This window comes from Oryctolagus cuniculus, assembly GCF_964237555.1.
Source record: "Oryctolagus cuniculus chromosome 16 unlocalized genomic scaffold, mOryCun1.1 SUPER_16_unloc_1, whole genome shotgun sequence".
In the NCBI taxonomy this organism is placed as follows: Eukaryota; Metazoa; Chordata; class Mammalia; order Lagomorpha; family Leporidae; genus Oryctolagus; species Oryctolagus cuniculus.
Genome location: NW_027208201.1, coordinates 4,264,552 through 4,288,243, shown reverse-complemented (window position 1 = coordinate 4,288,243; position 23,692 = coordinate 4,264,552). Strand labels below are relative to the sequence as shown.

The window sequence follows — 23,692 nt, the reverse complement described above, 5'->3', positions numbered from 1 at the left end:
CAGCAGGACTCACACACACCTGAGTCTTCATTTGCCAAAGCCACTGCTGTCACCTCGGGCACAAAGGCCCTTGGTGGCTTCCTGGTGCTCTTAGCATCATGTGTGGAAGTGGCATTCGTGAGATCTTATATCTGCAAGACATGGCTAGCCCTGGGGCGGTCACAGCATCAGGACACCACAAATAGGGGCAGGTGTTGGCTAGCGGTGAAGACGCTGGTGACGGCGTTGGCATCACACCCCACAGCGCCTGGCTGGGGGCCCAGCTCTTCTGTCCCCAGCTCCCTGCTGATGTGCACCCTGCGAGGCAGTGGTGATGGCTCAAATGCTTGGGAGACCTGGATGGAGATCCTGGTTCCCAGCCTCAGCCTGGCCCAGCCCTGGCTGTTGTGTGCATTTGGGGAGAGAACCAGCAGATGGGCGCGACTGCCCTCTCCCTCCCTCTCCCCCTCTCAAATACTTAAATAAATGAAAAAAATTTCAAAGGGAATAGCTTTGTGGCACAGCAGGTTAAGCCACTGCTCGCACCACTGGCATCCCATAGGAGCACCAGTTCAAGATCTGGCTGCTCCATTTCCAATCCAGCTCCCTGCTAATGAGCCTGGGAAGGCAGTGGAAGATGGCCCAAGTGCTTGGGCCCCTGTACTCACATAGGAGACCTGGATGGAGTTCTAGGTTCCTGGCTTTAGCCTGGCCCAATCCTGGTGGTTGCAGCCATTTTGGGAGTGAACCAGCAGCTGGAAGTTCTCTCTCTTTCTCCCCCTCTCTCTCTCTGTAACTCAGCCTTTCAAGTAAACAATCTTTTTTCTTTTTTTTTTTTTTTGACAGGCAGAGTGGACAATGAGAGAGAGAGAGACAGAGAGAAAAGCCTTCCTTTGCCATTGGTTCACCCTCCAATGGCCGCCGCGGCTGGCACGCTGCGGCCAGCGCACCGTGCTGATCCGATGGCAGGAGCCAGGTGCTTCTCCTGGTCTCCCATGGGGTGAGGGCCCAAGCACTTGGGCCAACCTCCACTGCACTCCCTGGCCACAGCAGAGAGCTGGCCTGGAAGAGGGGCAACCGGGACAGAATCCGGCGCCCCGACTGGGACTGGAACCTGGTGTGCCGGCGCCACAAGGCGGAGGATTAGCCTAGTGAGCCGCGGCACTGGCGCATAATCTTTTCAGTCAAAGCCCAAGATCTCCCCTGAGATTCCAGGCAAGCCCCAAAAGGATCAACAGAGTTCTGTACCTCCAGGATCCAACGGTAGGACAGCCATGGAGTGTGCACTGCCATGCGCAGTGGGCAGCTGAGAGACCGGAGCCAGATGGCCAGCCAGCAGGGCAGACATGGAATCCCTGTGTCCTGGGCTAGCCCCCGGGGCCTGGGCGGCCGGGCTTCCTTGGCTTTGCTGGGTGCAGCATATGCGTCAGCGCTCACAGATTGCGGCCTCGTCTCTGCAGCCCCACTGGGCTCTGTCACCCCCACAAGGTGGGCACAGACGACCTTGGCCATCTCGGTGGAGGCTGTCATGACCCCACAAGGCTGGCAGGCTGGCAGGCCGGCGTCACGCGCAGGACGCTGAGGGCCGCGGCCAGCACGGCTGCAGCCTCACCAGCTGCACATGGGGAGGGCAGTGCCCAGGTGATCTTGGGTAAGCTCTCTGCAGGCACCTGGGGCTTCAGGAAGCAATTCTGCCTGGCCTGACTCCGGGCCCTGGGATAGGAACCCCAGCTTTGAGCAGGGGTCCTGCATGCTCTCGCCTGAGAACACACAGCTGCTGCCTACCAGGACACAGTTCCCACGCCCCACTGTCCTGTCCCAAGCTGGCTTTTTCTTCACTTCTCTCCCCAGGCTGTGAATCTGGTAAATCTCCCTGCTCCCTCTGGCTGCTGAAGCTGCAAAATGGACAGAAAGCAGCCGATAACAACCCTGGGCCCCTGCACCTGTGTGGGAAACAAGGAAGAGACTCCTGGCTTTGGATCGACGCAGCTCCGGCCATTGCGGCCTTCTGGGGAGTGAATCAGCGGATAGAAGACCTTTCTCTCTCTGCCTCTGCCTCTCTATAACTCCATCTTTCAATAAATAAATAAATCTTTTTTTAAAAATGACCATGAGGGGCCGGCAATGTAGCGCAGCGGGTTAATTCCCTGTCCTGAAGCACCGGCATCCCATATGGACGCCAGTTCGAGACCTGGCTGCTCTACTTCTGATCCAGCTCTCTGCTATGGCCTGGGAAAGCAGTGGAAGATGGCCCAAGTCCTTGGGCCCCTGCACCCACATGGGAGACCCAAAGGAAGCTCCTGGCTCCTGACTTCAGATTGGCGCAGCTCATGGCCAGTTGGGATGGAAGACCCGCCCCCCACCTCTCCTCTCTCTGTGTAACTCTTTCAAATAAATAAATAAATCTTAAAAAATAAAGAAAGACCATAAGTCAATTAAAAAAAGGGGTGGGGGAGAGGGAGCATTTGGCTCAGTGGTTGAGGCACTGTTTGGGACGCCCACATCACACATCCAAGGGCCCGAGTTAAATTCCTGGTTCTGGCTTCTAACTCCAGCCTCCTGCTGATGCGCAGCCTGGGAGACAGCACTGAAGGCTCGAGAACTTAGGTCCCCTTTTTCCAGCCACCCATGTGGGAAACCTGGATGGAATTCCTGCCTCCCACTTTGGCCTGGCCCAGCTCCAGCCATTGTGAGCATTTGGCGAGTGAGCCAGCAGATGCAAGACCTCTGTATCTTTCTGTTACTCTCTGCCTTTCAGATAAAAGAATAAAAAAATTTTAAAAACATGATTAACATATGAATTTGAGGATTGTTCCCCACACGTGGACTTTTGGGAGACACGTTGAATGCGCAGCAGGCAGGTTTGTGGCTCTGTGTCCTGACCTGATGATGCATGCCTCAGTTTCCCCATCTGTACAATGGGATGACAGTAGAACCTGCTTCAGGTGTGTTGTGAGGGAGTGCTCTACGAATGGTGGTTGTGGGTGGGGGTGGTCAATGCCCGGGGACCTGGATGGGGAAGCCCCTGGGGGCCGCCTTCCCGCCCTGCCTTTCCTGGAGCAGCCTAGGCCCCCTGGGCCTTCCTGGGTCCTCCAGCTAGCCCCTCCCTCTTCTGCAGCCTCATTCCCAGGCATCCGGCCAAGCTCCCGGCCATGTGCTCAGTCCTCCCTTCCACCAGCTGCTTCCTGTGCTCAGACAAAGGAGCCTGTGTCCCTAGGCCACCCCACACAACCCAGACGCAGGCAGCAGTGTCCCCCAGGCCAGCCCTGGGCTCCTGGGCGATTTGGGGGTCCCCTGGCCCTGCTCTGTGGGGTCCTCACTGGAAGAGGGAACTCTGGGACGGTGTGGAAAGTCAGGAGGATGGGAGTGTAGGGGGGCTGGAATGACTCCGAGTGACCCTAACAGAATGACGGGGTGGTGGTGGCTCAGGGTGACATTAATGGAGTGACAATGTGACAGCAACAGGTGACAACGTAATAGAAGCTGGGTTGACAGGGTGACGACTGGACAGCAACAGGTGGCATTGCAATTTCAGAAACCAGTGAGAACTGAGGTCCTGTTGAAGGGAGAAGGATCCGTGGACAGCCGTGCTGGGTGGCAGCAGGAAGAGGGGCCGATGGTAAGGCAGTCGGAGATGGTGGCTGATGCAGGTCGGGAGGGGGTGGAGAGCCCAGTGACTGGTGACACAGCGTCTTCAAAAAGCTCATGCAGGATGCATATTATGAAGAACACAATGTACATGCTTCAAAGGTTTTTTTGCACCAAAATAATCTTATCTTTAAAAAACTTTGACACTGAGATAGAGAGAGGTCTCCCATTCACAAGATCACTCCCTAAATGCCCACAACAGACAAGGTCAGGTCAGACTGAAGTCTGGAGCCAGGAGCTCCATCCGGGTCTCCCATGTGGGCAGCAGGGGACCAAGAACTTGAGCCCTCACCTGCTGCCTCCCAGGGTGTGCATTAGCAAGCAGCTGGAATTGGGAGTGGGGCCAGGATTTGAACCCACAGCCTCCTACGTGAGAAACAGGCATCCCAAGGGGCATCTTATCCACTGCACCAATTGCTCACCCCAGGGTTGCCATTTTGACGGGGGACAGCGTGACCGGCTTTGTCTCTGTGACTGCCCTGGCCCAGCACTGTGGTCCCTGGGGGTGGGGCTGAGGGGCCAACAGCGACATGGTCGGTGCAATCGTGGGGGTGACCCTGGCAGTGCGGCTCAGATGGCAGGAACCAAGATGGTGCCCAGTGTTGGGGCTGTCACAGTGGCAAGCAGGCTCTCTGCTGTCATCCAAGCTCCCCATAGCCCTGCCCCTTGGGCCCCCCTTCCTCTACCCCTGGACTCCTGCTTCATGCTCTGCAGCCTGGGCACACTCCCCGGGCCTGTCCCTCTAACACACTGCTGCAGGCAGGCACCTGGCACGGTGGTTGGAACTCTGCTCGGGACGCTGGGACCCCACCTCAGGGGCCGGGGTCTGAGTCCTGGATCTCCCTGCTAATGCAGACCCCCGGAGGCGGCAGTGATGGCTCAAGTCGGGGACCTGGATGGAGGCGCTCACCCCCATCAGCTCTAGGCTCTCCCACGCTAAACCCCACACCCGTCACTGCTGAGCCAACCTGACCCTGGGGTTCCCTCCCTCACCTTCCCCCACCCCCTCCCATGTGACCCTGCTCCCTGCTCCCTGGGGAGAGAAGAGGTCCCTGAAGCCAGCCTACACTTCCTATTCCCCCAGCTCAGCACCCCTGCCCCCACACCGAGGCTCAGGCTAGGCGGAAGCCATGAGCCCAGAGCTTCTTCCGCGTCTCCCACGTGGATGCGGGAACCATAGGTGCATCAGCAGGGAGCTGGATCAGAAGTGGAGCAGCCGGGACTCCCGCCAGTGCTCACATGGGTCACAACCTGCACACACTCTTAACTCTCCGACCTCCAGGCCTGTGCCCCGGCCGTCTCCTCCACCCACCGTTCTTCCCTCCTATTTTCTGGTTCCTTCTCTTTCCCAGCCTCTCAGTGCCCCATCCCCAGGTACAAGGCTCCCTCCCCTTCTCTGCTCTGGGGATCCAGCCTTTGAGGGCTGAGCTAAGACCTTCCCAGCTGGGGTGTGTGGGCAGCCTGTCTGGGAGGGCCCCTCTCCCTGCCTTCTCCCCAGACCCCTTTCCATTCTTTAGAACAAGACGAGCAGCTCACCTGACCATCTACCTGGCAGAGACAGACCTGGGTCTGATTTCCAGCTCCACCGCCAGTGAGTTTTGTGAAGCCAGAGAAACTATGCCACCTCTACGCACCTCAGTTTGCTCATCTATACAATGGGTACAGTCCACTCAGGCCTCTCTTGTGATTGAATCACATGCAAGGCCAGAACTCTCAGAACCACACCTGGCATGCCCGAAGTACCCGGGAAACACCAGCCGGCACTGACTTCAAGAAAATGGAATTCAAAGATCGGCTTATTTTGGTGCAAAACGCGTCTGGAAATCCAGGCATATGCAAGGTCCTAAAAACCTCATGGGAAATGTGTGCTATGGAAAGACTAGTTTATTCTGCACCAAAATATATATTTTCTTTAAAAAGACTCTTTTATTCATGAACTTCCTGAGGTGCCCTTGCATGCTTGTTTATTCCATTCTCAGATGCTGTGAACGGACGCACATTCAGCACACAGCTTTGGGAATTCGATAGAGTGAACTCATACTTTGGGGTGTGGAGGGGAATTTTTAAAGCGGGCTTTGCTGGACACATAAGAGTTTGCCTGGTGGCGTAACAGCCGACTTCCCGGGTTAGGATCGCTGATGGCGTCTGTAGAGACACCTCGACATGGGGCAGTGTAGATTCCGGCTGGAAGGCGGGATCAATCCCATGACAGGTGGGAGCCTCAGACAGACCTGAAATTCTGGAACTTGGGCATTTGTAAGCCTGAAAAAGCGTAGGCCTGCTCCCCAGGGAGGCGCATCTTCTCTTTGTTTTGCCTACATCTTTAGCCCCCCCGCCCCAATCTCAGTTGACCCAAGAACCTAGTCTCCGGGCGCCAGGTGAGTCGGTCGCCCTGGGAATCCTGCGTGCCCCGAGGGCGGGGGAGTGCCTCCCAGGTAAGCCCCGGTGTCCCCGCCCCGGCCCGGGTCCAGGGCGTCCACCCAACCCATCCGGAGCCCCACCTCGGGGCGCCCTCCTGCTCGGTCCGCCCGCGAGCGCGCAGCCCCGGGAGCCACGATCACGCCCTCCCCTTGCCTCCTCCCGCCCCCACCCGCCCCCCGTGGCTGCTCTGGACCGGGAGCGCGGCGGGGTCGGCCGCTTGGTCTTGCGCTCCGGCCCCGGGGCCCCCAGCGCCGCGGGAGCCAGCCCTGCAGCGCCGAGCCCCACGCGTCCGTCCGCCGTGCCCGCCTCCACGCGCGCCGCCCGGCAGGTAGGGGAGGCGCGGGCCCCGCGGCGGGGCGGGAGCGGGGTGGAGGGGGGCGAGCAGGGCCGCGAGGAGGGGGAGGGGATTCCTTTGTTCGCAGCCGGGAAGCCCCGGGCCCAACCCCCTCCCCTCCCCGCCATCTGCGGGGCGCGAGGCGCCGGGGCCAGGAGGGGCTCAACCGGGGCCCCGAGTCGCAGGTGAGGGCGGAGCCGAGGCTGGCGGCGGGCCCGGGAACCCGCGTGCTCGGCCCTGTCCGGAGGAGACCGCGGCTCGCGGGCCCCGCGGCGCCCCCTCCCCGTCGGCCGAGCCCAGAATCCCTCGCTGGCCACCCGTGCGGTGCGCGGTTCCCCGCTCATTCATTTCACAAACTCCGGACGCGCCGCTCGCTGAGGCAGAGGGGCGCGCGGGGGCGGGGGTGGGGGGGAGCCAGGTCAGTCAGGTCCGGCCCGGCCAGAGACCCCTCCCCACCCCCCAGGCAGGCCGGGGTGGGAGGCAGAACCTGCAGACCCCGGCACAACTCGGGAGCAAGGGGGCGCCCCTCCCCAGCAGGGGGGACCCTCCAAGGTTGACCAGGGTCTCTCCCTGGGAGGGGCCCGGGGTGAGGGTTGGGACCACCTAGTTGGGCTCACTCCCTGCTTCCAGCCACCCTGACCCCAGGTCCAGTGACTTTACTCCCTGGTCTGCAAAGCGGTACCCGAAAAAGGCACGGGGGGAGGGGGGACGGGTAGCACTTGGTTGGCCACCCCACCTCGCCCTTAGGATGCTCCCACACCTGCGCCCCGGCCTTGGCCTGGGTGGGTGGGGGCCCCATCTCCCCTCTGCCTGGCCTCCCCTCCCTCTGGCCCCTCGCTGGTGACAGCCGTCACCTTCACTCGCCCCTTCCCTCCTGGGCTCCACAGGGGAAGTTCAGTGGCTCTCACGCCCCTGCCAGGACATCCACTCCCGCCTCCCCCCACCCCTTCTAACGCCCATTCCCTCCCACCCAAGCCCCCTCAGTGGCCCCCACACAGTCCGCCCACTACAGCCCCTCCACCACACCCTGCTCCGAGAAGCCTGCCCTGACCGGCACCTGCTCCCCGGCCCAGTTCTGTGGGGACCCCTGGCCGGGGGCGGGTGTCCACTGGAGCTGATTCCACCTCCTCTCCACAGCCCCCCAGGCACAGTCATGACTCTGCAGGGTCCACGCCGGGCAGGGACAGGAGTCGGAGCTCTCCCAGCAGCCCGAAGCCCCCTGGCTCGGCTCCTGCTGGCGTGGACGGTCCTGTCGTGCGTGGTGGGCGGCCGAGGCCGCTGGGACCGGGCCCCGGGGCCTGCAGCTCCTGGACAAGTACAGAGGCGCAGCAGCCCGGGCCCCTTGCAGGGGTGCGTGGTCCCCGGGGGACTGAGGCCCCCGCTGGGGGTGTGGGCTAGGGAGGCGCTGTCCTGGGGCCAGGAGATGGACAGCGGGCAGGGGCTCACCAGCCACATCCCGCTGTCCCTCAAGGGCCAACGTATGTGGCTCCCGCTTCCACGCCTACTGCTGCCCGGGCTGGAGGACGCTGCCTGGCAGGAGCCAGTGTGTCGTGCGTGAGTGCGGCGCCTCCTGGCGGGGGAGGGGGTCGCAGGTAGGGGCCCTGTCCACAAGTCGATACGTGCACTTGGCCAGGGCTCCCTGGCAGAACCCCAGAGTGCCCTGAGCTTTGTCCGCTGGCTCCCAGGTCACCTGTGCCTATGTGAGTCTCTCTCTCTCTGGAATCTAAGGTCATGCCCCACAGCCCCCAGCCCCTCTGACCCTCTCCCTGGCAGGCACATCCCCTGCAGACAGGGCTGTGCGTGCATGCGTGCGCGTGCCTGAGCGAGGCGGGGAAGTGGGCGGCCCGCAGCGCCCAGCCGGGCATGACCGCCGGGCGCTCCCTGTGCAGCCGTCTGCAGGCACCCCTGTGGCGAGGGCTTCTGCTCCCAGCCCAACGTGTGCGCCTGCGCCGACGGGACGCTGGCCCCCAGCTGCGGGGTGAGCCGAGGTGAGCAGGTCGCGGGTCTCCAGCCGCTGGGCTGCTTCTGCCCGCCACGCGGGGCCCGCCTCCCCCTCACCATGCGCCCCCCCCCGCCCCCTCCTCAGGCTCGGGGTGCAGCGTGAGCTGCATGAACGGGGCCAGCTGTCAGGGGGAGTCGTGCCTGTGCCCCCGCGGCTACACAGGCACCGTGTGCGGGCAGCGTGAGTACCCCCTGGGGGCCCGGGGAGGCGACTCCTAGCTCATCAGGGGTGTGGGGAGTGCCGGCTGGGACAGGCTCGCCCAGGCACCTGCAGCCACCACTCTCTGTCTCCTCCACAGCCGTCTGCGACCATGGCTGCCACAACAGGGGCCGCTGCATCGGGCCCAACCACTGCTCCTGCGTGTATGGCTTCAGGGGCCCTCAGTGCGAGCGAGGTACCGAGGGAGCACTGGGTGGGGGTGGGGACAAGGCCAGGCCCCGAGAGAGTCCAGCTGGCCTCCTTCCTGCTGCGGGGCAGGCTGAGGACAGCTCTTCATCTGCTCACCCGTTCTCCCAAACATCTGTTGCTCACTGGCTCCGAGTGAGGGCCCCCGGTTGGAACCAGACTGGAAAGAGAGAGGATGTATCTGCTTGGGTGAGGGGCAGGGCGGGGAAGAAGCTAGAAGCAGAAAATGGGAACCCAGGGAGGTCAATGCAGTGACACGGGGAAGCCATGGGCTCCAGGGAAGGCCATCAGGGAGGGCTTCCTGGAGGAGGGGACTTCTCAGCTGACTCTCGCAAGATAGGCAGGAGCGCATGAGATGGAAAGATGTTACAGAGAGAAAGGGGAGACAGACCAGAATCTTCCGTCCACGGGTTCACTCCCCAAATGGCCGAAAAGGCCAGGCCAAAGCCAGGAGATGGGACTTGAACCTGGGTCTCACACATGGGTGGCAGGGGCAAGACTCGGGCTTTCCCAGGCCGTTAGCAGGAGTGCACCAGAAGTAGTCAGCGCTCCAAACGACGCCCACACAGGATGCCGGCTTAGCAGGCAGCGGCTACACCCGCTGTACCACGGTGCCAGGACCCCTCCCCCTTACACAGGTCCCACAGACTGAGGGGGGCGGGCTCAGCTGCTGAGGGGCTGGGGGCAAAACTCCATGGTGGACGCGATGCTGTTCCAGAGCCTGGGTGTTGGGAGGGAGTCGAGGACAAGCCCCCAGTCTGGCCTGGAAGGTAGAGGCGGGGGCAGGGAGGGGACGACCCTGAACTTGCTGTTGGCCGAGGCTCCCCGGGGAGAAGCAGAAGACTGCGGGAGCCTGGGGACGGGAGATGTCCCCAGGCGGGTGGCCTCACAGAGCCCAGCATGGCCCGGGAAGCTACAAGGCCCCTGGTAGCAGCTCCCTGGGGCTGACGCCTGCATTGTGGCTGAAGCCAGTGGGAGCCGGAATAGCTGGGAGGGGCTGGGGGCTGCCGGGGTAGGGGTGGGGGCAGCCAGGAGGGGCTTCGGGCTGCACGAGGGTGAGATTCCGGAAATGTGGGTGGGTCTGACAGTGAGGACCCTGGATCGGGCCAGGGCTGGGGGCCTGGGGCAGCCACACCTCCAGGGGTCTCAGGGGGGCCTGGGGTGGGGGTGGCTGTGGCTTCCTGGCTGGCTCCTCTATTGGAAACATCTGGAGGGTGGAGACAGGAAGTCACCACATCTGGGCTCCTGCATAGCCACCTTGGGCTGGGCCCTGGGCGTCATTGGGGTTCCGGGCCCAGGACATTCAGAGGCAGATGGCGGGTCCCTCCTGGGCGTGCCCGCTGTGGGTCTGTGCTCAGGCTTGAGGGGAGGGGTGCCTGAGATGGGGTCCCGACCTGCCCTGACCTCTGTGGGCCTCAGAGGTCTTGGCCTCCCTCTCGGGGCTGGTTCAGCCACTGCTCTGAAAAATGTGGGTTTTGAAGGGTGAATAAGAGTTCGGTAAGTAGGGCCGGGAAGAGAAGACATTCGACTCAGCAAGAGTCAGAGAACGGGTTGGGGTGCTGGTGCCGGGGCCCCCGGAGCGGAGGAGGCCCACGGGCAGCCGCCGGCCTCTGTGTGCTCCGCAGACTACCGGACTGGGCCCTGCTTTGGCCAGGTGGGCGCTGAGCGGTGCCAGCAGCAGCTGACCGGCTTCCCGTGCACCAAGGCGCTCTGCTGTGCCACGGTGGGCCGGGCCTGGGGCCTCCCGTGTGAGCCCTGCCCTGCACAGCCGCACCCCTGCCGCCGCGGCTTCATCCCCAACATCCACACCGGGGCCTGCCAGGGTGAGTCGTGGGGGCTGGGGAGCCAGGGCGGAGCCGGCCGCCCGTCGCGGCTTTGGTTCCTTCCCAGGACGGGCCTCTCACCCCCTTGCAGATGTGGACGAGTGCCGGGCCGTGCCGGGCTTGTGCCGGGGCGGCAGCTGCCTCAACACTGTGGGCTCCTTCGAGTGCCGCTGCCCGGCCGGACACCGGCTGGACGACGGCGGCACCACGTGTGAAGGTGGGCGGCGGCGAGGCGCGGCGCGGCGGGGGCTCACCTCCACCACGGTGATCCAGGCTCCGTTAACCCTCTGCGTCTTCGCAGATCTGGACGAATGCCTCAGCCGCCCGAGCCCCTGCGCCGGCGGCGACTGCGCCAACACGGTCGGGAGCTTCGTGTGCCTCTGTCCCCGCGGCTTCACCAGCAGCCTGGACGGCAGCCGCTGCCAGGGTGAGCAGGGCTGAGGCGGCCGGAGCCACGCCCTGTCCCACCCAGGCCTCTAGGCCCCTCTAAGCCCTCCAGTTTCTACGACTCGGCCTTCCTGGACCCCCGTTTCCATCCCTTCTGACATGCTGGCTCCCTTCCCATCAGCCTCTGCGCTGTTGTGAACCCCCATGGGGGAGCCCCTTCAACCTCCCCCATCTCGGCCCCCAAGCGCTCTGGGCTCCTGGCTTAGCCGCTCGACTCCACTCTCTCGCCCCCCCACACCTCAGGCTAAGCGGGTCTGGCTCACAGGCCGCAGCCCCTGACCCTCTAGCTTGCATCTCTATGCGCCCCCCCGCCTCTCTAGCTTTCATCTCGATGCCCCCACTCTGACCCTCTAGCTTGCATCTCTATGCTCCCCGCCTCTCTAACTTTCATCTCGATGCCCCCACTCTGACCCTCTAGCTTTCATCTCTATGCCCCCGACACTCTAGCTTTCATCTCGATGCCCCCCCGACTCTCTAGCTTTCATCTCGATGGTCTGTCCCCATCCTCCACCTTCTATCTCAATGCTCTCTTGCCCATTGTCCTCCGCAGCCCTCCCAGTGTTTCTGTGCCTCCTCCCTCCACCGCATTTTTGAGATGGGGAAATTGAGGCCCAGATAAAGCAGGTTCACTTGAGGCAGCTCGACAGTCCAAGCCGATCATTCTCCCAGCCGGGGTTGGGGGTGGAGGTCTCTGGGCTGTACCCGACCCTGGCTGCGCACCCTCCTGCAGACCCCCACCTCCCCAGCACCCGTGCGCCGCCTGGCCCGTCAGGGGACTGTTCACTCTCCAGGCACCCACCCCTCATCCTGCTATCTTGATGAGCTGGTCGTCAGACCAGAGACATGGACACTGGTGGGGGTGGGGCAGGGCCCTGGGCATCTTTGTAGGGCTCCACCTCCGAGGCCATCATGCTCCACCCCCAACCATGGGGGCCTTTCCTGGCTTCTGAAGAGCAGTGCCTGCGTGTGAACCGAGTGAGGTCCCCAAACATGGGCTTTGAATCCAGCTGAGCTGCGCCCTGGGCTGTGTGACCTTGGGCAAAGGGACCACTCTGTGCCTCAGCTGTGAGGTGGGGAGTGGGGCGGTCCCTACCTCTTGGTGTCCCAGGGCTGAATGAGGTACAGTTGGGGCAGTGGCCTGCGGATGGCTGGCATACAGTGGGTGCTCAATACATGTGCACAGGGGGCAGGGGGTTTCCTGCTGGGCCACAGATCGGGGCCTGGCCACGGTGGGCGCCTAATGCAACACTGGTTATTGTTTGCATCAAAACCCTGGGCTGTCCCCACCTCCCCCACCTGAGATGCACCTGCTCCTCTTCTCACTGCAGCAGTGAGATGACCCTGACCTTGAACTCTGCTGACCTCTCCAGGTCTGGGCAGGCCTGGTGGGGGTGGGGGTGGGGGTGCCCAGGTGCACTGGGAAAGTGGAAACATTTGTGTCAGAGTGAGAGGGGTTTCTCAACTGCTGTACTGGGGCCAAGATGTCTGGGTCTTTAGATCTAAAAATGCACTCTTTGTATCCATAGTGGAAACGTCCCATCACCCGGTAAAGCTGTCAGATTCCAGGGCCTGCACGTCCATGGCTCTCCCAGGCCTGGGGACCCTCTGCCTCGGTCTCCCCAGGAGCCGTGGCTGTGGCTGCACCACTGTGCTCCTTGGGGCCCGTTTCAGATTCTCAGCCAGTTCAATCTCCCAGTAACAGGCACCACTCTCCTGAGATGAGGTGCTGCTCGGAGCGTCCCCACTCCATGGATGTGAAAACTGAGTTGCAGAGAGAGGAGACCCACCATGCAGGCACTACTGGTGCTAATGGTGTATGGGTTGTGGGGTTTAATTTTTTTTTTTATTTGAAAGGCAGGTAGGGGCTGGCATTGTGGTGCAGCGGGTTAAGCCACCACCTGTGACACCAGTGTCCCATATGAGTGCCGATTTGAGTCCCCGGCTGCTCTACTTCCAATCCAGCTTCCTGCTAAATGTCGCTCCCCCTCTTCATGGAGGAACGACACTAAGCCCTGCCTAGGCTTCATATCCGAGTCACGGCACCATTATGTCGCTCCCCCTCTTCGTGGAGGAACGACACAGGACCCTGCGCTGTTCTTTCGTCCGCTCGGCCCTCCCCGGGTTCTCTGCTGGTTCTTCCCGGGTTGGCTACTATCCCCTCCACCTCCGTGGAAGGGCAGTTCCCCCTGGCCGCATTCCCCACTTCCGCAGGGGAGCGGCACACCGCCGGCCGGCTCTTCTCGGGGGCTGCACGGGTTCCCTTAGATGTTCCCCATAGATGTTCCTGGTGCATGCCGTCTCTCTCCTCCTTTATAGTCCTCCTCCGCCAATCCTAACTCGGCTGCCCACACGCCGAGTACGCTGCTCTCCAATCAGGAGCAAGTCCTACAGTTAATTGGTTGAACTGGAGGCAGCTGTGCGGAAGCTGTTTACTTCTCTCCCAGCGCCACATTGTGGGAGAGCAGATGCACAGAATAAGTCTTAATTTCAGTAACTTAGTCCAGTCCGGATTGCTCCCCACACTAAAGTGCCTGGGAAAGCAGCAGCCGATGGCCCAAGTACTTGGGCCCCTGCCACCAACATGGAAGACCGGGGTGGAGTTCTTGGCTACTGGATTTGATGTGGTCCAGCTCTGATTATTGTGGCTATTTGGGGAATGAACCAGCAGACAGAAGATCTCTGTATCTGTCTCTACCTTTGTAAAACTCTGCCTTTCCAATAAATAAATTAATCTTAAAAAGAAAAAGGCAGAGAGATAGACGTCTTCCATCTACTGGTGCGCTCCCCAAATACCCACAACAGCTGGGGCCAGGGCTGGGCCAGGCGGAAGCCAGGAGCAGAGAAGTCAACCTGGTCTCCCGTTTGGGTGGCAGGGACCCAAATACTTGAGCCCTCACCTGCTGCCTCCCAGGGTATGCATTAGCACAGAGCTGGAATCAGGAGGGGAGCTGGGACTCGAACCCAAGCACTCCAAGCTGCAGCTGTCTCCGGTAACATCATAATCATTGTGCCGAATGCCCACCCACAGCTGGCATTTGGATCCAGGTCTGAAAACTAAAGCCCAACCCTTCCTCCCCATTGCAGATCGCCGGGTCGGCACCTGCTTCTTGATGGTCATTGGAGGCCACTGTGCCGGAGACCTCGGCGGCCACTCCACGCACAGGCAGTGCTGCTGTGACAGGGGCAGGTGCTGGGCAGCTGGCCCGGCCCCTGAGCTGTGTCCTCCACGGGGCTCTGGTGAGTGAAGGCGCCAGGCTTTGGACTGGACCCCAGGGCAGGCCCAGGGGCCTGGCCTCAAATGCTGTTCCTTGCAGATGAGTTCCAACGGCTGTGCGTCCAGGGGCTCCCACTGCCGCCTTCCCACTCCGGCCTCCCAGGCTTCAGACTCAGTGCATTCGGACCTGCTCTGGGGCCAGCACGACCCAGGCCCCAGGGCTCCAATGGACACGTGGTCCCCAGGCTGGGTCCTGGCAGCTCCAGCATTGGTGAGGCCCTGGACATGGGCAGGAGGGGTCCAAAACCAGGGGCTGGGGCCAGAGCCCTGAGTGGGGGTGGGAGGTCTTGGCTTTGGTGGTGGTGGGGGTGTCCCTGCCTGGAGAGTTCAGCTGACAGCACAGTCAGGCCTTCGTGTCCATGGGGTTCAGGGCCCTGGATTCAGCCTGCCATGAATGGAAAATACTTGAAGGAAGAATTACGTATGAATTGAGCACGTACAGACTTTTTTCCTTGTATGCGGTTCCCTAAGCAGCCCAGTAGAATAGCTGTTTATGTCGTCTTGACACTGTGCTGGGTATTTTTGGTGGCTGAATAATTTATTACATCTTTTATTTTTTTAAGATTTATTTATCCAAAAGGCAGAGTGACACACACGCACACGCAGACGCACACACACACGTTCCATCTGCTCAGTTATTTTTCAAACACCCACAAGGGCTAGTGCTGGTCCTGATGAAACCAAGAGGCTGGGACTCAATCTGGGTCCCCGCTGTGGGCGGCAGGGACCCACGCACTTGAGCCATCACTGCTGCCCCCCAAGGTATGCATCAGCGGGGAGCTGGGATCAAGGGCAGAGCTGGGACTTGAACCCTGGTCCTCTGATATGTGGTGTGGGCATCCCGAACAGCATCTTTTTTAAAAGATTTATTTATTTATTTAAAAGGCAGGGTTACAGACAGGCAGAAGCAGAGAGACAGGGAGAGACAGAGGTCTTCCATCTGCTGGTTCACTCCCCCAAATGGCCGCAATAGCTGGAGCTGAGCTGATCCAAAGCCAGGAGCCTGGAGCTTTTTCTAGGTCTCCCACGTGGGTGCAGGAGCCCAAGCACTTGGGCCATCTTCTGCTGCTTTCCCAGGCCATAGCAAGAGAGCTGGATTGGAAGTGGAGCAGCTGGAATCGAACTGGCACCCACAGTATGCCGGCACTGCAGGCATTGGCTTTACCCATTATGTCACAGCGCCAGCCCCCCAAGCAGCATCTTAACCACTGTGCCAAATGCCCACCCCAAACTTCTCTTTTAGTTCCTTTTTTCCATGAACTTGAAACTTTTTTAAAAAATTTATTTGAAAGGCAGAGACAGCCAGCGCCGCGGCTCACTAGGCTAATCCTCCACCTAGCGGCGCCGGCACACCGGGTTCTAGTCCCGGTTGGGGTGCCGGATTCTGTCCCGGTTGCCCCTCTTCCAGGCCAGCTCTCTGCTGTGGCCCAGGAAGGCAGTGGAGGATGGCCCATGTGCTTGGGCCCTGCACCCGCATGGGAGACCAGGAGAAGCACCTGGCTCCTGCCATCGGATCAGCATGGTGCGCCGGCCGCAGCGCGCCAGCTGCGGCAGCCATTGGAGGGTGAACCAATGGCAAAAGGAAGACCTTTCTCTCTGTCTCTCTCTCTCTCCCTGTCCACTCTGCTTGTCAAAAAAAAAAAAAGAAAGAAAGAAAGAAAGAAAGAAAGAAAGAAAGAAAGAAAGAAAGAAAGAAAGAAAGAAAAGAAAAAAATGAAAGGCAGAGACAGAGAATGAGATGTCTTCCATCCACTGGTTCACTCCCCAAATGGCCACAATGGCCAGGGGTTGGCCAGGCTGAAGCCAAGAGCCTGGAGCTTCTTCTGGGTCTCCCTCATGGGTGCAAGGGTCCAAGCACTTGGGGCATCTTCTGCTGCTTTCCCAGGTGCATTAGCAGAGAGCCGGATTGGAAGTGGAGTAGCTGGGACTCAAACTGGCGCCCATATGGGATGCTGGGGTTGCAGGTGGAGGCTTAACCTGCTATGCCACAGTTCCGGTCCCAACCATGAACTCTTTGAAGTTCCCCTTGTGCAAATACTATGGCATTTTCTGAGTAACTTGAGCATCCAAGGGGTTTGGCAGCCACGGCGGGTCCTGGAACCAAGCCCCCTGTAGACCCCGAGGGGCTGCTGTGCTGACAACAGGCTGGGTTGGGGGAGACTGGGGATCTGGACCTCAAGGTCAGGGTTGTTGAGTGGGGAATCCAAGCTGAGCCTCAGAGACTGGGCTTCTTCAAGTCTGAGTCAGGGAGGTGGGTGTTTATGCCTGGGAAGGGAGTCTGGCCCCACAGTGAGGGGCTGAGTCCAGGGTGGAGATCTGAACTGGAGGTGGGTTGTGAGCCAGGCAGAGTCCCAGCCTCAGGGGGCTGTCAGGGCCAGCAGTGAAGCCCAGGCTGGGTGTGCAGGCAGTCCCACTGGCCCCTCCCACAGGCACAGTAGCTCTGAACCAGACCATCAACATCTGCCGACACTTCACCAACCTGTGCCTCCATGGCCGCTGCCTGCCCACTTCGTCCAGCTACCGCTGTGAGTGCCATGCGGGCTACGCCCAGGATGTGCGCGGCGAGTGCATCGGTGAGTGGCGGCTGGGTGGAGTGCGGTGGGCGTGCCTGCCTTGCTGGGCCCGGGCTCAGGGTCGCGCTGCCCCCAGATGTGGATGAGTGTACCAGCGGCCCTTGCCACCATGGAGACTGCGTCAACACCCCCGGCTCCTACCACTGCCGATGCCACGAGGGCTTCCAGGCCACGCTCACCAAGCAGGCATGCCTGGGTATGGCTATCCAACCATCCATGCATCCATCCTTCCATCCATCCATTCTGATTGTTCATCTATCTACCTAACTGTGAATCCATCCATTATCTATGCACCCACCCATCCATCCATGCCTCCATCTGATCATCTGTCCATCTACCCATCCACTATCCACTCATCTACACAGTCATCCTTCTATCCATCCATCCATCCATCCATCCACACATCCATTTATCCATCCATCCATTCATCCATCCAAGAATGAGGAGTAAAGGGGTGGGGGACACAGCCAGGGGCAGGAGGCCGCTTCCTGACTGCCCACCTCCCTCCCCACAGATGTGGACGAGTGTCTCATCAGCGGTGGCCTTTGCCCCCTGGGCCGCTGTGTCAACACAGAGGGCAGCTTCCAGTGTGTCTGCAACGCAGGCTTTGAGCTGGGCCCCGATGGCAAGAGCTGTGTGGGTGAGTTGGGGGTGGGCAGGGCTTCTGGGCCCCTGCAGCTGCCATGGAGGGACACCCTAACTCTTCATCCTGCTCAGCTCACCTGAGACCCCCACCTGTCCCCTGTGCACCCCCCAACACACACTCACTCCTTCATTCCCTCCTTCCTGAGTTCAGTCCACGTAGCCAAGGAAACAGGTCTTTTGAGCAAGACCACACCATTAACAACATCCTGATCTAGGCCTTGATTAAGGGTCTTTGTCCTGGCCCAAGGTGGACCCAAAACAGGCTGGACACTGAGGGTGCAGTGGGCCCTGGGAGAACACTGGCCTTCATGCCTTCACACTCCCCATGGGGTGGGGGTGGGGTATGGGTTTGGCTCCCGTGGCCACTGCCTGTGGGGACCTCTGGGCCCTCTTCTTCCTAGGCTGAGATCTGCCTTTCAAATTTCGCTTACATGAAAGGGTATTTCTCCGTCTGTTCATTTTCTTTTTTCTTTTTTTTTTTTTAAGATTTATTTATTTGAAAGTCAGTTGCACAGAGAGAGGAGAGGCAGAAAGAGAGAGACAGAGACAGAGAGAGAGAGAGGTCTTCCATCCTCTGGTTCACTCCCCAATTGGCTGCAATAGCACCAAGCGGAAGGCAGGAGCCAGGAGCTTCTTCTGGGTCTCCCCAGCTGGTGCAGGGGCCCGAGGGCTTGGGCCATCTTCTACTGCTTTCCCAGGCCATAGCAGAGAGCTGGATTGGAAGTGGAGCAACTAGGACTCAAACCGGCGCCCATATGGGATGCCGGCACTTCAGGCCAGGGTGTTAACCCACTGCACCACAGTGCTGACCTCCATCTGTTCATTTTCAAAGAACTTTTTTTTTTTTTTTTTGGTCAGGCAGAGTGGACAGTGAGAGAGAGAGAGAGAGACAGAGAGAAAGGTCTTCCTTTTTGCCATTGGTTCACCCTCCAATGGCCGCCGCAGCAGGAGCGCTGCGGCCGGCGCACCGCGCTGATCCGATGGCAGGAGCCAGGTACTTCTCCTGGTCTCCCATGGGGTGCAGGGCCCAAGGACCTGGGCCATCCTCCACTGCACTCTCTGGCCACAGCAGAGAGCTGGCCTGGAAGAGGGGCAACCGGGACAGAATCTGGCGCCCCGACCGGGACTAGAACCTGGTGTGCCGGTGCCGCAAGGAAGAGGATTAGCCTAGTGAGCCGTGGCACCAGCCTTCAAAGAACTTTTTTTAGCATCTTGATTCATATACAGAGGTGCTTCCAAAAATTCATGGAAAATGGAATTGAAAGATAAGTTTATTTTCATGTAGACATGTCTTTAAAAGATATATTTATTAGTTGAAAGGCAGAGTGATAGAGAAGGGGAGAGAGAGAGATCTTCCATATGCTGGTTCACTCTCCAAATGGCCACAATGGCCTAGGGTAAGCCAGGTTCCCAGAACTCCATCCAGGTCTCCCATGGGGGTGGCAGGGACCCAAGAACTTGGGCCATCTTCCACTGCTTTCCTGGGCACATTAACAGGGAGCTGGACTGGAAGCAGAACAGCGGGGACTTGAACCAGCACTCATGGGATGCCAGCATTGTAAGTGACAGCTTAACTTGCCATGCCACAGTGCCAGCCCTGCCCATGTTTTTTGAAATCCGTTCACAACCCATAAAAGAAACTGTTTCAAGCATATGATTTGATGCTTTTAAAGTAGGTGCATAGGGTTGTACAAGCATCACTGAGTCAAAGTTGGGAAGTCTTTATCATCTCAGAAATGAACCTCACTTGGGGCTGGCGCTGTGGCATAATGGGTAAAGCCTCCATTTGCAGTGCCTGGCATCCCATATAGTCACCAGTTCAAATCCCACCTGCTCCCCTTCCGATTCAACTCCCTGCTAATGTGCCTGGAAAAGCAGCTGAAGATGGGCCAAGCATTTGGGCCCTTGCACCCATGTGGGAGACCTGGAAGAAGCTCCTGGCTTTGGATCAGCCCAGCTCCAGCAGTTGCAACCATTTGGGGGAGTGAACCAGCAGATGGAAGACTTTTAAATCTCTCTCTCTGTCTCTCTCTCTCCCTCTCCCCATCCCTCAGCCTCTCTGTAACTCTGCCTTTCAAATAAATAGATAAATCTTAAGAAAGAGAGAGAGAGAGAGAGAGAAAGGAACCTCTTCTCCACTCAGTTCCTCTATAATCTGCCTTCCTCCCCCAGACCTAATCCCACTGGGCTAATTCACCTATAAATGAAATCACACACTGTGTGGTCTTTTGTGTCTGGCTTCTTTACCTTGGCACCATGTCCTCAGGGTCCAGCCATGTTGTGCTATGGGTCAGTACCTTGTTCATTTTTCATGGCCAAGTACTATTCCACTACCTGGATAGACTACATTGTGTTTATTCATTCATAAGTTAATGGACTTTTTTTTTTTTTAAAGAGATTTGAAAGGCAGAGAGAGAGAGAGAGAGAGAGAGTGTTTTCTCTCCACTGGTTCACTCCCCAAATGGCTACAGCAGACAGGGCTAGGCCAGGCCAAACCAGGAGCCTGGAACTCTATCTGGGTTTCCCATATGGTTGCAGGGGCCCAAGGATATGGGACATCTTGTGCTGTCTTCCCAGGCCCATTAGCAAGGAGCTGAATAAGAAATGGAGCAGCCAGGGCTCCAACTGGCACCCCTATGGGTTGCTGGCACTGCAGGTGGCGGCTTCACCCACTGGGCCACAGCACTGGCTTCTGAGACGCAGGATCTTAACTGGAGTGCTAGCCACTGAGCTAAATGCCCAATCCTGCCCCCATTTTAAATAAGGGACTTAAGCATCTGCAGAGTTCCGTGGAACCAACCCCCTGCAGACACCCAGAAGGAGGACTGAGCCAGCGACCGTCCTATCAGGGTGGGCTTCCAGGGGCTCAGCCTTGGGGGCAAGCGAGAGGGAGGGGCCAGCCCAGCAGGTGATGCTGGCCCGGCGTGGCCCTGGCCTGGACCCAGCCTCTCCCCATGTCCCCAGACCACAACGAGTGTGCGGCCAGCACCGTGTGCCTCAACGGCGAGTGCGTCAACGAGGCCGGCGGCTTCACGTGTGTGTGCAAAGCCGGCTTCCTGCTGGCGCCCAGTGGCCGCTACTGCGTGGGTGAGGCCGGACCCTGGGCCCTGGAGGGAAGAGGAGGGGGCGGGGAGAAGAGAAGGCCAGAGGGAAGGAGCAGGGGAGAGGAAAAGGAGGGGGGAAGGAAAGGCTGGGGGAGAGGCAGGGTGGACGTTGGGCCGATGGGAAAGTGGGTGAGCCGGAGGGCGGGGCCCACCAGGTGGCACCTGGGCCCCCCGCAGACCTCGACGAGTGCCAGACCCCTGGCATCTGCGTGAACGGCCGCTGTGTCAACACGGAGGGCTCCTTCCGCTGCCAGTGCCCCCCGGGGCTGGAGGTGGGCGCTGGCGGCCGAATGTGCCTGGACACACACATGCGCAGTACCTGCTACGGCGGCTCCTGCACCCGCCCCCTTCCCGGCGCGGTCACCAGATCCGAGTGCTGCTGCTCCAGCCCGGACCATGGATTCGGGCAGCCGTGCCAGCTCTGCCCTGCCAAGGACTCCGGTGAGTGTTCACCTCCTCGCTTCTGCGGATAAAAGGTGACGTCGGGTGGGGTTCCTGTGTGTGTGTGGGGGGTGCTCAAGGAGTGGGGGCTTCTCTCTGCTGGGGGCTGCTCCCCCCATGGGGGAAGGCAGGTGCTTTGTGGTCACAGGCGATCGTCCAGGCCCTTGGCCGTGGCTCCGACTTCCCAAACCAGCCAGGGCCCCAACCCGTCTCTCTCTCTCTCTGCTCTCTCCCACCTGCAGCTGAGTTCCAGGCTCTCTGCACCAGTGGTCTCGGCATCACCGCCGACGGTCGAGGTAAGTGGGCCCTACACACTGGGGCCAGCAGCACACCGCTGCCCTAGAGCTGCGGGAGGGGCGGGGCTGTGGTTAGAAATTGGGTGCGCTGCCTGGTCGGCTTCAGCAACGCAAACTCTGGCTGTCCTGAAGCCAGGAGCCCAAGATCAAGCTCCTTTTAGAAAAAAATTAAATATTTATGTTTTTAAATTATATATTTTTTTTATTTGCTGGCGCCGTAGCTCACTAGGCTAATCCTCCACCTTGCGGCGCCGGCACACCAGGTTCTAGTCCCGGTCGGGGCGCCGGATTCTGTCCCGGTTGCCCCCCTTCCAGGCCAGCTCTCTGCTGTGGCCAGGGAGTGCAGTGGAGGATGGCCCGGGTGCTTGGGCCCTGCACCGCATGGGAGACCAGGATAAGTACCTGGCTCCTGCCATCGGATCAGCACGGTGCGCCGGCCGCAGCGTGCCGGCCGTGGTGGCCATTGGAGGGTGAACCAATGGCAAAAGGAAGACCTTTCTCTCTGTCTCTCTCTCTCACTGTCCACTCTGCCTGTCAAAATAAATAAATAAATAAATAAATTATACATATATATATATATATTTGAGACAAAGATCTCTCATCTGCTGGTTCACTCCCCAAATGCCCCCAGTGGCCAGGACTGGAGCCAGGGATCAATCTGGGTCTCCCACCTGAGAACCTGAGCCATCACTGCTGCTTCCCATTAGCAGGAGTGGAGCTGGGGGCCGACGCTGTGGCACAATGGGTTAATGCCCTGGCGTGCAGCGCCAGCATCCCATATGGGCACCAGTTCGAGACTCCGCTGTTCCACTTCCGACACAGCTCTCTGCTATGGCCTAGGAAAGCAGTAGAAGATGGCCCAAATCCTTGGGCCCCTGCCCCCGTGTGGGAGACCCGGAGGAAGCTGCTGGCTCCTGGCTTCGGATCAGCACAGCTCCGGCTGTTGCGGCCAATTGACGAATGAACCAGCAGATGGAAGATCTCTCTCTCTCTCTCTCTTTCTCTCTCTCTCTCTGTGCCTCGCCTCTCTCTGTGTAACTCTTTCAAATAAATAAATCTTAAAAAAAAAAAAAAGGGAGTGGAGCTGGGGCTTGAACCGAGGCACTCTGACAGGGGATGTGACACGTTAGCCACTGCACCAAATTTCCCTCCCCAAAGTATTTGCATCTGTGGTGGTTGAATCCTTGGATGTGCAAATGTCTGGGGACAGTTCTGACCCCCAGGGAACGCGTGGAAGTATCAGGTGGGGGGTGGGCTGCTGTCTTCTCACGGCTGCAGCCTGGGGGCGCTGCTCCACACAGGACAGGCTCCTTCATCAAGAATGCCCCAGTCCCAAATGTTTAGGGAGAACTGGGGGCAGGGACTGGGCTGGAGCTGTGGCCTGCTGACACCCTCCTCTGTCCTGCTACTGCAGACATCGACGAGTGTGCCCTGGACCCCGAGATCTGCACCAACGGCACGTGCGAGAACCTTCGGGGCAGCTACCGCTGCATCTGCAACCCGGGGTACCAGGCGGGTGCCACAGGGCAGGACTGCAGAGGTGAGCGTGCCAGCGGGCAGCGGGACGGGCCTCGCCCGCAGCACACCCTCACCCCTCTCTCCCTCCTGCACCCTGCAGACGTGGACGAATGTGCCCTCAACCGCCTCCTGTGTGACAACGGGTGGTGCCAGAACAGCCCCGGCAGCTACAGCTGCTCCTGCCCCCAGGGCTACGGCTTCCAGCAGGACACAGAGGCCTGTGAAGGTACAGGGTGCAACACAAGGGTCGTGCAGCCACATGCTGGACGCCTGTGGTGCACGCACATACAGAGACATGCGTGCTGCACGTTTGCAGAGACCCACGTGCTCAGGCATGCACCGTGCATGTAGTATGCACACATACATGCTCAGATGCTTCCTCACTGCATTGCTGTGTGCACACAAGGATGTGCATACATAATCAGATATGCACAATGTGTGTAGTATGCATGTATACACAGACATGTACATGCTGTGTGTGCACACACAGAAATATACATGCTCAGACATGCGCAGTGCATGCAGTATGCACACATACATGCTCAGGTGCTTTGCGTGTGCTGGTGCACACTCACGTGTGCCTTACATGGCGTGTGCACATGCAGAACGCAAGCTGTGAGAATCACGTACTCAGATGCATGCTGCACAGGGCCCTTCTGCAGTCTCCCTCCAGGTCTCACTCTTACCCTCGCCTGTGCCACAGCCCCTCGGAGTCACTGTGCTCCACTGCGCATGCTCATGGCACCCTGAGCCTCGGCTTTTCTGCCTGAGAATAACTAGTG

At 59.6% G+C, this 23,692-nt stretch overlaps 2 protein-coding genes across 2 annotated transcripts in view; one reads left to right on the top strand and one right to left on the bottom strand.

Annotated features, from left to right (window-relative positions):
- The window catches only part of HNRNPM (heterogeneous nuclear ribonucleoprotein M), a 245,919-nt gene extending 237,757 nt beyond the window's left edge, over positions 1-8,162 (bottom strand). Inside the window, exon 1 of the mRNA XM_070067544.1 lies at positions 8,156-8,162. The gene's annotated coding sequence lies outside the window, so the exon portion shown is untranslated. The remainder of the gene's footprint in view (positions 1-8,155) is intronic.
- FBN3 (fibrillin 3) overlaps positions 6,208-23,692 on the top strand; it is a 64,927-nt gene continuing 47,442 nt past the window's right edge. Inside the window, 19 exon segments of the mRNA XM_051835504.2 lie at positions 6,208-6,376; positions 7,520-7,732; positions 7,854-7,936; positions 8,272-8,370; positions 8,469-8,564; positions 8,683-8,778; positions 10,415-10,612; positions 10,704-10,829; positions 10,914-11,039; positions 14,144-14,296; positions 14,374-14,544; positions 16,763-16,906; positions 16,983-17,102; positions 17,421-17,546; positions 20,516-20,638; positions 20,833-21,096; positions 21,339-21,392; positions 22,807-22,932; positions 23,011-23,136. Coding sequence (XP_051691464.2) covers positions 7,536-7,732; positions 7,854-7,936; positions 8,272-8,370; positions 8,469-8,564; positions 8,683-8,778; positions 10,415-10,612; positions 10,704-10,829; positions 10,914-11,039; positions 14,144-14,296; positions 14,374-14,544; positions 16,763-16,906; positions 16,983-17,102; positions 17,421-17,546; positions 20,516-20,638; positions 20,833-21,096; positions 21,339-21,392; positions 22,807-22,932; positions 23,011-23,136 — 2,428 coding nt within the window. The 5' untranslated portion in view covers positions 6,208-6,376; positions 7,520-7,535.